This window comes from Nyctereutes procyonoides, unplaced genomic scaffold (genome assembly GCF_905146905.1).
Source record: "Nyctereutes procyonoides isolate TBG_1078 unplaced genomic scaffold, NYPRO_anot_genome, whole genome shotgun sequence".
Classification (NCBI taxonomy): Eukaryota; Metazoa; Chordata; class Mammalia; order Carnivora; family Canidae; genus Nyctereutes; species Nyctereutes procyonoides.
The window spans coordinates 18,000,218-18,013,900 of NW_026575082.1; the positions used below are offsets into that span (position 1 = coordinate 18,000,218).

Genomic DNA, 13,683 nt, shown 5'->3' on the forward strand with positions numbered 1-13,683 from the left:
AATAATTTCTTCTTTAGTGTATAGAGCAGTTCAACTCTATCAAAACCAACCTTCCAACACATTGGAATCACTTGGGGACCTTAAAATACTACCGTCTGGGTCTTTTCCCGGGCCAATTTGAATCCACTTTTCAGGGACGGGCTCATGATGTTTTTTTAGAAGCTCCCCCCAGGAGGCTTTTGCAGAGCTAGGTTGACCATCACTGAGTAGCTCCCTGCTACTTCTAAACTCAACCTTAAGCCTCTCTTATTATCACTGCAGGTCCTCATTTATTTCCCATTAATCTCTGTCGTTGAAACGGGAAACTTTGGGCAAGGTGAAGCCTGTTCAATATCGACCAAGGGCTACAAAACCCCCATGTGTTTCCTTCCATTTAGCTTTCAAGGCATATTGAGAAGTTCTCGAAGTTACAACAGCTGCCACTAATGCAGGAGTGCTTTGTGTCAGGCCATGCCCTATCCTGTGCTTTAATCCTCATGATAACCTGGGATGATCTCTGTTGGCCCTGTTGACCTTGACATAATGGCTGAGAAAGGTCAAGAAGCAGGCCCAAATGGGGCTCCTGAGTAGCTCGGTTGGTTAACTATCTGGCTCTTGATTTTGACTCAGGTCACCATCTCAGAGTCTTGAGATCGAGTCTACATTGGGCTTGGTGTCGGAGAGTCTCCCTCTGCTCCCCCCCACCCTGCCCCTCGCCCCCAAGAAAGGTGCCCAAAGCTGCACAGTTAGTGGTGGAATAAAGTTTTCAACTCTAAATCTTGAACTACTTTAAACTTAGAATCAGTATATTTCATTCAGCCCTTCTAGGGAAAAAAAGGATGTCACAATGTGCAAATACTGTAATTGTATTTGGTCATCGCTGATGAATTAAATGATTTGGTTTCTTTCTTTAAAAAAAAAAATATTCATGAGAGACACACAGAGAGACAGAGGTGGGGGTGGGGTGGGGAGCAGGCTCCCTGCGGGAAACCCCATGCAGGACTCAATCCCAGGACTTCGAGATCAGGACCTGAGCCAAAGGCAGACGCTCAACCACTGAGCCACCCAGGTGCCCTGACCCCTGTTTTTTTCTTGCTATTTTTTGGGAGTTTTCCTCAACTTTTCCCCCCAATCCTTCACTTTTTCATCTCTTAGCAGATAAAGGGGAAATTTTTTTTTTTTAAATTTTTATTTTGGGCTCAGAAAGTTCCGCTCCCTGCATGGTGCCTGCTTCTCCCTCTGCCTGTGTCTCTGCCTCTCTCTCTCTCTACCTGTGTCTCTATAAATAAATAAATAAAATCTTAAAAAAAAAAAAATAAAAGTTTAAAAAAAAAAAAAGAAAGTTCCATCTTTATGATCTCTTATCCAGCTTTTCTTCCTGCATCTTCCCTGATTCCTTCACGTTGTCTTCTACGTGACTGGGTGTGTGTTTCTCCTGTTAGAGGCTTTCCTCAGTTGGCGGGTAGAGTTTAGTTACCTGCCGCCTATGTGAGTGGGAGATGTGCACCTGCTTTGCCCTGCACCTGATGCGTTGGGCCCAGAGCCCTGTGTGGCCTCCCAGCACCCTCGCCTCCAGCCAGCCACTGGTGCACAGGGGGCATCAGAATTGGAGGGCAGGGAGGTCCGAGGGTCTCAAAGCCAGGGCGGTTAGGTCAGGGTTGAGGGGTCACAGTGAGAATTGAGCCCAGATAAAGATGCAGGGAATACACTTTTTTTTTTTTTTTTTTTTTTTTTTTTTAGGATTTTTACTTATTTGAGAGAGAAAGCTAGTGAGAGAGAGCATGAGCTGGGAAGGGGGTTAGGGAGGAGCAGACTCCTTGCTGAGCAGAGCCCAACTCGGGGCTCTATCCCAGAAATCTGGGATTATGACCTGGGCAGAAGGCAGATGCTTAACCGACTGAGCCACCCAGGCGCCCCAGGGAAGGCACTTTTTAAAAAGTTGCATTAAAATATTAACACTCATACAGGAAAGGGCATACATCATAAGCATGCAATTCCATGAATTTCCACAAAGTGAATGCATCCTGTACTCAGCTCCTAGAATGCCTATCCCCGAACAAAAAGGCAGAGAAAGGGCCAGACCCCTGCTTGCATGAAGTGGGGCCTCAGAGGACTGGCTCCTCTGTGATATGAGACCTAGAAAATTGGCCAACGAAGGTCCAGGAAGCCTGCCATCTGTCCAGGGCTCTGCATAGGGCATGAAAGCTTCCTGGAAGGAGTCAACTCCCCTGGTTCTTACACACCTGTAAGGAAGGACAACCAAGCTGATAAAAGAACACCAACCCCATATATGACTGGTGGGATCCCTGGATCCAGGCAGAGGCCAACCAGAAAGGCTCTTAGGGATCCTTCTACCACCCAGGGAGCAGAAAACTCTGGAAAAAAACACTCTTTGCCCAGTATGAGCTTAAAAAAAAAAAAATACCCACAGGAGAAAATGAACGAACCCATAGGAGAAAATGAACACATTTGGTCATGCAATGTCTTAACATTGGCTCAGGAGCTGCGGTTTCTTTTCCTCACGACACAGTGAACCTCTGAAGCGTAAGCCTGGATCACTCTGCTAGAGGGAGATCACCCCATAGGACAATCTTTCATCACCTACAAAGTCCTGCATCAGTTGGCCCAAGTTTCTTGCTACTCGCCCCACACACTCTGCTCAAGACCCATGGGTCTCCTTACTGTTCCTCAAAGGCCTTGTTGGGAATCGTGTCCCCTAAAAAGATATGTTGAAATCTTCACCTCTGCTCCTTGCAAATGTGGCCTTATTTGGAAATAGGGTCTCTGAGGATGTAATTAAGTTGAGGTCAATAAGGTAGGACCTTAGTCCCACATGACTGGTGTCCTTGAAAAGGGGAAAGCGGTTCCCCTTTCCCCTTTGATACACAAAGTCATGTGATGACAGATGCAGAGATCAGCGATGCAGCTTCGAACCAAGGAACACCCAGGATTGCTGGCTCAGATGCCACCTGTGCACAGAGGCCATGTCTGATTGCACAACTGAAACCAGCAGGTCCTGCCTCTCGCCACTCCTTTGGCTCTTTTATTTTTCCTCATGCTCCCTAGTCCTACCCAACATTATATTGCATATCTCTGCAATATTGTCGTCTTCTTTGCCTTCAAAAACGTAAGTTCCCTGGAAGTGGAGACGAGGCAAGCTCCCCATGCCTACCTGTTTCATAAATGCATGAGCTCCTTGAGAGTACAGTTTACCCTTTGCTTTCCTAGCCTTCCTGTTGCCGGATACAACGCTCTGCTTATCGTGGACTCAGGAACTGTGTGTAGATCGGCTAATAACCCCATCATCACTCGCGGGCCTCGACTCTGCCTGGTGAAGCGTGGAAGTCAAAATGCACACCTGGATTTGGTGGCCTGGATTTGGCCTGGATTTGGTGGCCTCTTTGCTGTAAAACAATTGTGGGGACAATCGATCCGATTTCTCTGAGTGATCATTATAGCTCACCATTTGTCTGCCTCACACAGCCACTGTTTCCCTTGTGCTGCACAGCACTCCTCCTAGCCCTGTTGTTTCTCTGATTAGGAGACAGAATTGAGTAATCTAAATTTAGTGTGTGCAGCTCAGAGGTGCCAATCATGACAAATAATGAATTAGGTGATCCCCCTGCCCTTCCCCGAAGCATCGAGCTGAAACCAACAAGTTCATTTGCTTTAGGACCAAAGGCTGAACTCACAGTGTTGTCTGTGACAGGCGAGTGCTTTCTTCACTAATTAAGTCACCGGGCTTGGACAAACCCTCTCCGGCTGGTGGGGGTGCGGCTTATCGAGGTGGCCCAGAGACTCTGCCTTTGGCTTTCCGCTTGCTAATGGAAGTGGTCTATACCTTTGTTACAAACATGTAAGCCAGAAAATAGGCATTTATATATACACATATGCATACGCACACATATAAATCTCATATAATTTTATACATTTCTTTAGCCCTTTAAGGACTTTTCTGGTTTTCTTAGTAAACCCACATTTAGAATTCATAACTTCCGGGGCTCCTGGGTGGCATAGTCACTTAAGCGTCCACCTCTTGGCTTTGGCTCAGGTCCTGACCTCCGGGTTGTGAGATCGAGCCCCACATCAGGCTCCATGCTCAGCTTAGAGTCTGCTTGAGATTCTCTCTCCCTCTCTCTAAACTCACCCCCCACTCTGCTCACATGCATGCACATGCATGTGCTCTCTCTCTCTGAAATAAATACATAAATATTTATAATTCACCATTTCTGGGTTAAGAGCTGTGGGTTTTCTTTCTTTTTAAAGATTTTATTTATTTATGAGAGAGAGAGAGAGAGAGAGGCAGAGACACAGACAGAGGGGAGAAGCAGGCTCCATGCAGGGACCCCGATGTGGGACTCGATCCCGGGACCTCAGGATCACGCCCTAGGCTGAAGGTGGCACTAAACTGCTGAGCCACCTGGGCTGCCCAGAGCTGTGTTTTCTAGTTTTTAAAAGGACCTTTATAAAATACATTTTATCTGCTTTTATTTCATAAAAACATAAGCATTTACTTGTTGGAAAGCTATAATATTTGATGTTTGTAAGAAATAAGCCATAGATTAGAAATAATTTTTATGAGACACCTGGGTGGCTCAGCTGTTGAGCATCTGCCTTTGGCTCAGGGTGTGATCCCCGGGTCCTGAGATCAAGTCCCACATCGGGCTCCCTGCATGGAGCGTGATTCTCCCTCTGCCTGTGTCTCTGCCTCTCTCTCTGTGTCTCTCATGAATAAATAAATAAAATCTGTAAAAAAAAAAAAAAAGGAAAAATAATTTTTATGATGTTCTGTTTTTTTTATGATGTTCTGGAAAAATAATGAAAGTTAGTAAAAATGAAAATAAAAGATGTAAATACAGTATTTGAAACAGTGCTAATTAATTTTTTTTAAATGTTCTTAAGTTGACATATTTAATAAAGCATGTGTTGCTAGTTCCTCTCTGGTCAGATACCTGTCCCAGCTGTTGATTATGTGAGATTTTGGCACCTTTGTGCATTGCAACTAATCATCAGCATTTCTCTAGGAGGGGCAAGAAGAACCCTGTTATCTCCACCTAGCAGAAAGGGCACAGCCCTGGGGATGGAAGGGTGACTTATCCAGAGCCTTCCAGAGTAGCTGAGAAGAGCCCATGCATATCAGATATCTAACACCCTCAACCTTTCCTATACCTGTCTACACTTTGTCCAGCACAGCAGTTCAAAATGTGGAGGTGTTTTTTGTTTTTTGTTTTTTTCTTGTTTGTTTGTTTTTTTTTGTGCAGCTTGCTTAAAATAAATGGATTTAAGCTTTGGGTAGAGAAGTAGATTATAAAGATCACCTCTAAAGGGAAAATTGAATGTAATTTTCATCATGAGAGAAGAGAGTTAAAATATATAGGAAAGCAGTTGGTACTTGGAGCAAGTTTTACTGTTCATTTCTCAGGGAATGTCTCCTGCTTGGATCTGGAGATCATGTAGGTAATATGAAAGATAATCTATTTAATATGACATTTTACATTTGGCTCATGACCATAAGCTGGACCAACTTCAATAATAAACTAATTCAATCAGATACATAAATTTTATGCTACAGATAAGTGATTTTTAACTCAATCTAGATTCCAATATTCCTCAAAGCTTGTCCCCTTCCTTCCATCAGGCCTTTGTCCAGATGTCAGTGAGATCTCTGACCCATCAGTTTCAAATGGCACTAGCGTCCCTTCTCCCATCTCCCTCATGTTGCTTCCTTCTTTCTAATGCTCATCATCATCCAAAATAATACATATTCTGATTATTTTGTCTACCCCCATGTAGGCCCCTTTGTCTGCTTTGTCCACTACTGTCTTTCCAGGGCACACAGTAGGTGGTTAATACTTGCTCAATGGATGAATAATGCCTGAGACCTTCCTGTTCCAAGGTTGGTCTTGTACTCCAAGATGCACAGAGCAAGGGGGCAGGGTGGGCAGGTGGAGGTGTGGGAATGTAGGGATGGCTAGAAATGAGGTGCCCATTGCCCTCCAGGATTGGGGCCAGAGGGCTACCTTTGCAACGGGGCGCAGATATACCTGCAAAATTCACCACGCCATCCCTCCTAGAAACACATTTGCCAGACAGGCCTTCACTTTTCCTTAAGTTTCCTTCTTCTCATCTTAGCAATGTAATGTTTGTTTCCTGGTCCCACCTTGTCAAACTGTGCCATAGAGAGGGGTTTACAGAGCAATTGAAGAATATGAAAAAGAAAAAAAAAAAGAAGAAGAATATGTCATTCGTGACTGCCTCCTATAAAACAGTTCCTTTCCCTATTCGGAGAGCCAAGCATACAAAACTGGGTCGGCACAGTTTTTTGTTTTTTTTTTTAAGATTTATTTATTTATTTTATTTATGAATGACAGACATAGAGAGAGAGAGGCAGAGACACAGGAGGAAGGAGAAGCAGGCTCCATGCCGGGAGCCCGACGTGGGACTCGATCCCGGGACTCCAGGATCACACCTTGTGCCAAAGGCAGGCGCTAAACCGCTGAGCCACCCAGGGATCCCCCTGGCACAGTTTGTAACACGCAAAAGCAAAAGGGAGAATTGAGGCAAAAGCATCCTCGTAAGCTCAGTAAGTGTGGTGAAAAAATGTCCGGCAAGTCCTTTGCGGAGTGGTGGCTGCGGTGCTTGCCTTGGCTAGGTTGGGAGATGCAGCCGCGGCCTTGGTTCAGGGAGATCGGGGGCGGGGGGGGGGGCTCCGGTGCCGGGAACTGCAGGGAGCTGGGGCGCCGCAGCAGCGTGGTGCGGTGCGCGGGCCCCTCCGCCCCCCGGGGCGCTCTCCTGCGGGGCGTGTCTTTCTCTGGCCCCGCCCCCGAGGCCAAGGCCCCGCCCCGAGGCCAAGGCCCCGCCCCCGAGCCTAGGGCTCCGTCCCCGAGGCCAAGGCCCCGCCCCCGAGCCCAGGCCCCGCCCCTCGCCCCCGGCCCCGCCCCCGAGGCCGGCGAATGAGCAGGCGCGCGGCGCGGGCTCCGGGGGCGGCGACGCGAGGCCCGGCGGCGGCGGGTGGCGGTGCCAGCAGCTCGCGGCGTTGGCGGCCGACCCGGGTCGCGCGGCGGCGGGAGGAGCCCCGGGCCGAGGCCGCCCCGGGAGTGCTGTCAGGCGGCACCAACATGGCTGCGGGCCTGCGAGCTGCGGGCGCCTGGCTCCGCGAGCGGCGTAAGTGAGGCGGTGGCGGCCGCGCCCGCCGGGATCCCTGGACGAGGTGGCGCAGCGGGCAGCCCGTGCCCCCGCCGCCCCCCCCGCCGCCCCCCCGCCGTCGCCCCCGCGGTCCCCCCGGCCCCCCCGGCCCCCCGCCCCGCCGCGGCCTGGGGCTTCCGGGAGCGCCTCTGCGCGGCGGGGCAGGGGCGGGAGAGGGGCCGCGCGGGTCCCCGGGGCGCTCGGGCGCGGGGCGGCGGGGCGGCGGGGCGGCGGGGCGGCGGGGGCCTGGGCCGTGCCCGAGTTCCTCCGCGCCGCAGTCTTCCCCGCAGAGCCCGCGGGGTCGTCCGGCGCGGCCGGGAGCGCGGCGGGAGGGCAGGGGTGTCAGCAGGGGCGTCCGCACCCCCCGCCGAGGTCCGCAGCCCGGGCGCCCAGGCCCCGCCCACCTCGGGCCCTGCCTCGCCTGCCGCTGCCCGGCGGTCTGCGCGGCTGCCTTAGGGATTTTCGGAGAAGAAGGAAGATTCGCTGGCCGCCCAACGGGCTGGTTGTTTCATTGATTGATTGATGCACTGGATACCCAGCAGCCCTGCTTGCTGCTCTATTTAAAGGATCTTATTTATTTATTCATATAGACACAGAGAGAGGCAGAGACCCAGGCAGAGGGAGACGCAGGCTCCACGCAGGGAGCCCGACGTGGGACTCGATCCCGGGTCCCCAGCATCACACCCTGGACTGAAGGCGGCGCCAAACCGCTGAGCCACCCGGGCTGCCCTCTTTTATTTATTTGAGACACAGACAGAGACAGAGAGAGAGAGAGAGAGAGAAAGGGAGAAGCCGCCTCCCTGCTGGGCAAGGGAGCCCCCCGCCCTCCCCCACCCAGCGCGATCCCGCCCTGAGATCAGGACCTGAGCCACCCACCTGCCCCACCCATCCCGTGTCTGGTGCACATTTTGAGTGTAGGGTCTGTGCAGGATGAGCCGAGGAGAGTTTGCGGGAGAAATAACCTGGTTGAGGGCGGCCTGGGTGGCTCAGTTAGTTGAGCGTCTGCCCTGGCTGGGGTCGTTATCCCAGGGCGCTGGGGTCAAGCCCCCCATTGGGGGGAATCTGCTTCTCCCTCTGCCTCTGCCTGCCGCTCCCCCTGCTTATGCTCTCTGTCAAATAAATAATTAAAATCTTAAAAAAAAAAAAAAGAAAAGAAAAATACCTGGTTGGGACACTAGCTCTGCAGCATTTTTAACTGTGATCCCTTGAACAAGGCACTCACCTGCTTTGAGCTTTGGTAAAGGTAAAAGGAGAAAGGTTAATACTTCACAGGCTTGCCATGAAGGTTAGCTGGATACAGGTAAAGCACAGTGCCTGTCATCCAGGAGAAATATTGAGACCCTCAAAGTGTTTATTTTTATTATGTAGAAGGCTGAGGCATACCTAGATGCTTAATTAATGCATCTGAATGGTGACGGGACACAGATTTGGCTTTTTTTTTTTTTTTTTTAAGATTTTATGTATTCATGAGAGACCCTGAGAGAGGGGCAGAGACACAGGCAGAGGGAGAAGCAGGCTCCATTGCAGGGAGCCCTATGTAGGACTCGATCCCAGGACCCTGGGATCACAACATAACCCGAAGGCAGATGCTCTACCACTGAGCCACCCAGGCATCCCTTGACTTATTTTTCTAAGAAGTTCCTTAATTCATTATTCTGGCACCTACTGAGAGAATCCACTTTGAATTTCCATGTCTTATTGCAGGTGCCTATGGTTTTATTTTATTTACTATTATTTTATTTTATACAAAGGTGCCTTTGTGAGGAAAATAATAAGGACCCAGTTTATTTTTTTTAAAGATTTATTTTTTATTTTTTTAAAGTTTATTTATTTATTTATTCACGAGACAGAGAGAGGCAGAGACACAGGCAGAGGGAGAAGCAGACTTCATGCAGGAAGCCTGATGTGGGACTCGATCCCAGGACTCCGGGATCACACCCTGAGCCAAAGGCAGATGCTCAACCACTGAGCCACCCAGGCATCCCAGGACCCAGTTTATACCGCGGGTCAGATTACTGAGGGTTTTGGAAGCGAGAGGCATTATCTTCTAAGAAGACAAAGTGCCGTGCCAATAATGGGGCTGAAAGATTAATTGAATTAGTGTTTTCTTTCTTTGGCCTTTTCTTTCTGTGGCAAAGTCTGACAGGTTCTATATTTGAGGTCATAGAACAATTTGAGAAACTTTAAAAGAGTTGTTGTCCAGGTTATAAATAAGTAAGCAGAAGGATTCAGAAACCATAGCAAAAGTGGATTTGAAGTCCAGTTGAATTATGGACTCTGATTTTAAGATGTGGTTATAGTACTCTAATCATCTTATTGGGAAGAAGGAATTAACATCTGGGTTAAGAAAAATTGAGTAGTAGTTTTGGAAATGAATTCTGAGAGTAAAAGTGCAAAGTTTTACACTATATTTTTAGCATATTACAGAATCAATAAGAAGCTCCTTGGGGTGGGCCACATACTATGTATGCTACATATTTTTTTAAATTAGAAAATTGGTAGATCAATGAATTGTTTTTTTCTTTTTGCCTTTTCTTTCCAAATCTTCTACACTAAGCATATATCTCTTTCATAATTAGAAAAAATTTTCTGGAATAATAAAGAAGAGTATCCGTGTTTTAAATTAAGGACAATAGAACATCTTCGTGCCATGCCAGGAAATAATTATTTTTTTCAAGCCTCCTCTCTACAAGCGTTTACTAATAGTCACACTGTAGGATGTTATTTCTGTTAATTTTGAAAATGGTATGTATTTTTATAAGTACCTTTTGAAATAAGCCTCAGCTCTTATGTGATAGAAAAGGGCTCTGTTATGTATTTAAGTACTAGTGTGCCTTGCCTTATACCCTCCCTGCCCCACTTCTAAGCATCTAAAATATTAAATGATTTGGTTTTGGAGAAACAGTTGTTACCCATGCACTTAAGTTACAGATATACTTTTGAATGCTTTACCTTTTGAGTTTGTCCAGGAGTTACAAAGTTCTGCTTTCTTTACATTCTCTTCTGCATTCTCCTCGTTTTACCGCCTTTGTGGTTTGTAGGCCTTCCAAAGGTAGGCTAGAAGTTCATTTCATAGGTAGGACTAGAGTACGTGGTCTTGGGTCATAAGTGGGCAAGTCCCTGCTATTGAGTTTTCTTACGTCTTGTTTAACCACATGCAGTGTGCCAGGCATTGTTCTTGGGGCTGGACATAGATTTAAACATTTTTCCTAATCTTTACGACAGCCCTTAGGGTTGGCCTTGTCACCATTTTACAGATGAGAAAAGTGAGGCTTGGAGTAGTTCTTTGAGTTGCCCATGTATAGCCTGTTTGGTTGTATCCAGGATCTCCACTCGATCTCTCTGGCTCTGGAACATGTACACTCTATGCCACACAGTGTTGTGTGTGCCTTTGGATTTCTTCTCTCTCTCTCTTTTTTTAAAGATTTTATTTATTTATTCATAAGAGACACACAGGCAGAGGGAGAAGCAGGCTCCCTGTGGGGAGCCCAATGTGGGACTCGATCCTGGGACTTCGGGATCATGCCCTGAGCTGAAGGCAGACGCTCAACCGCTGAGCCACCCAGGCGTCCCTCTTTTTTTTTTTTTTCTTCTTTAAAGATTTTATTTATTTATTTGAGAGAGAGAGACAGAGAGCATGAGCTGGGGTAGGGGCAGAGGGAGAAGCAGACTCCAGCTGAGTGAGAAGCCCAGGATCCTGACATCAACACCTGAGCCAAAGTCAGGTGCTTAATCAACTGAGCCACCCAAAGGCCCCTGCCTTTGGATTTCTCTTAAGCTGTGAGCAGAGTATATTCAAGAGCCTCAGTTGGCCCTCTGAATAAGTACTTTAAACTCCTTTAGCTACATGTGTACTAATCGTTTGGTCAGAAACTACTTTTTGTTTCTCTGGGAACTTCAGATCATTAGGGGAGAGTAGTGGTATAGAGAAGTTCTTGAGAGGTGGGTGTGTGAGCCCTACGTCCTGAGCACAGAGGACCCATTATTAGCAGCGTTGCCCTGAGAATTTGTCCAACCACAGAGGATTTTGTAAGTGTAGGGCATGGCAATAGTTCAGCAACTTGAAAAGTTACCAGCTCCCAGATTGGACTAGGGAATACTAATGTACTAGTTGACGACTCTAGTCAACTCATCCCGATTCCCTTTTACCACTCCCTTTTTGAGAATCATAGGAGGAAATCTTATTACCGGCAGTCAAATCATGTAATGCCCGAATTCTATTCCGATGCCCCCTGGAGTCCAGTATAATCTCATTCATATAAGGCATTGCAGACATTTGGGCATGATTGAGAACCTGGTTAAATCCCATGCAGTTCAGAATTGAACTTGTCTAAAATAAGGGGATGTGAGTTGGTTTGAGACTTCATTTGAGCAGAATTGAACTTCCTTATGTCAATCTTTGCACTTCCACTTTGAGCTAATAAGGACTATTCAGCACAAGTTCACGTAATTGGCTCTGTTGGGAATGTGCACAATATGGATAGTTGGAAATCTAAGGGGCCTGGAGATACCATTCTCCTATATCATGTAGACAGAGTAGGTGAAAAAGAATCGGACCAGGTGTAGTCCCTGTGCTCTAGACACTTACAAATGAAACCACTGCCAGCACTAATCCTATGTGGCAGGTGCTGTGCAGAGTGCATCACTGGTCTTATCTGTTGTGATCATCACATGGATCCTGATAGTGAGGTGTCGTCATTTTACTGGGAAACTAAAGCTCAGAGTATAGCCTGGCCCCAGTCACGTTACTAGAAAGTGGCAGAGCTGGATGCAGTCGTATCTGCTGATCCACAGCTCTGGTTCCCCCCCAGGACTCCTCTGAGTCATATGTGGAAGGGGTCTGACCTCGAGCTGGTTTCAAAGCAGCTGGTTTGAGAACGGGGAAGGGAGGGCATGTGTACCTTGTGGGGCCCAGCAGGCACCACTGTCCCGCATCGTCATCTTGAGTACCTGCATAGGTTCAGTTTAATTTCGCTGAATGTGGTTTAAGGATGACTATTCTTCATGCTACAGCTAAGGATGGCCACGGACTCCCCAGTTCAGGAGGGTTCTCCAGGCCTACACCTAACTCTCAGAGGGGCCAGGACAAGATGCACATGGAGAGCCATGTACCATATGTGGGGATAGCAAGCTGACGACCTGTGAGATGTGTTTTATTCTCTACTACTGGCAACTAGACCTTCATCACCACCTGGCAGGGTGCACTTCAGGGTTCTTACGGAAACGTCACGGCCTGGGGAGGGTTGCCCCTGGCCTGTAGACTTCCCTGCTTCTCTTTCCACTGCCGGCTCCACCTTGTGTAGTGAAGGGTCTTGCACGTACCCCTGAGTGGACGCTCCAGTCTGTATGTTTAGGCTATGTTCTTGCTCCTGCAAACAGCTTCCCCTCTGGTCAAGAATTGCTAGTGCTGATGGCACAGTCAGACCACAGGAGGCTAGATCTAGGAGGGAGGCCTGTGCAGACCCTGGCAGTGGGTATGGGGCTCTGGGGACAGGCAGTTCTGGCGTTCTGGGTCCTGGGAGACCGGTCAAGAATGTGGGTCGTGGACTCCGGGGTCTGTGAATCCTTGGCTGCGCAGACTGCGTACTCCATGGGGGGTGCTGCAGCAGGAGGAGGGCCAGATGGGCCCTCTAAAGTAGAGCTCTCACCCCTCGTCAGGGTCCAAGGGCAGTGCTGGGGTTCTCAGGACAGGTGCTTTTTGGGAGAAGACTTATACACAGATGAGGTGTATGCAACTGCCAGTCGCAAGTCAGTGGCTCTCAGCCTGTCCTGCAGGCTTGTTGCCTTTCATATGAGCAGCATGCTGCTGCCAGTAACTTCCAGAAAGGTGCAGTTATTCCCATGAGGGATCTTGTCGAAATCTGCCAAGGCCAAGTGAGGTGTGTTTCTAAAAAGGCTGGTGCGGGTCCTGAGAAACCACCCTAGGGGGCGCCACGCCCCCCCCCCCCCCCCAAGTCTTAAGTGCTTTTACCCACATGCAGAGAAATGCTGGGAAAATCACCTGTGCTACAGCATCTCTTTAAATTTGAAATCCAGGACCGATACCCTGAGGACCTCTTCCAAAGAAATTACTTCCCAGCTAGATTTCATGCTGCTACTTTAATTTTGTCACAGTGATGCATGGCGGCTCAAGGGCCCACCAGTCATGGAGGTGCCAGTCGATTGGAGCCGCGGCGGCGGCTGCCACAGAAACAGCCCAACGTGCCAGAAGCCTGAAACCTCAAGTTCAACCGGGGAAGAGGTATGAATCTAATTTTAGGTACTAATAAGAACTTCATTGTTGATGCAAACACAATGAGAGAGTGGATACAAGCTGCCTTAGGAGGAAAGCTGCCCGGGAATGCCAGTAGATAAGGAATGGGGTATTATATTCTTGGCTTTCTTTCAATAGCTAGAAAACTACAGATTTCACACACACACAAACACACACACACTCATATACACTCCTAAGATTTTAAATTTTTTTTGGAAGTTTATACAGATTTAAAAATTTTTTTTAAAAAAACTTTTTTTTTTTAT

At 48.1% G+C, this 13,683-nt stretch overlaps 1 protein-coding gene across 1 annotated transcript in view; it reads left to right on the plus strand.

The window, feature by feature from the left end:
• Window positions 1–6,962: 6,962 nt before the first annotated feature.
• The window catches only part of LOC129514621 (ferrochelatase, mitochondrial), a 36,627-nt gene continuing 29,906 nt past the window's right edge, over window positions 6,963–13,683 (plus strand). The window contains exons 1-2 of the mRNA XM_055333356.1: window positions 6,963–7,143; window positions 13,279–13,405. Coding sequence (XP_055189331.1) covers window positions 7,098–7,143; window positions 13,279–13,405 — 173 coding nt within the window. The 5' untranslated portion in view covers window positions 6,963–7,097. The remainder of the gene's footprint in view (window positions 7,144–13,278; window positions 13,406–13,683) is intronic.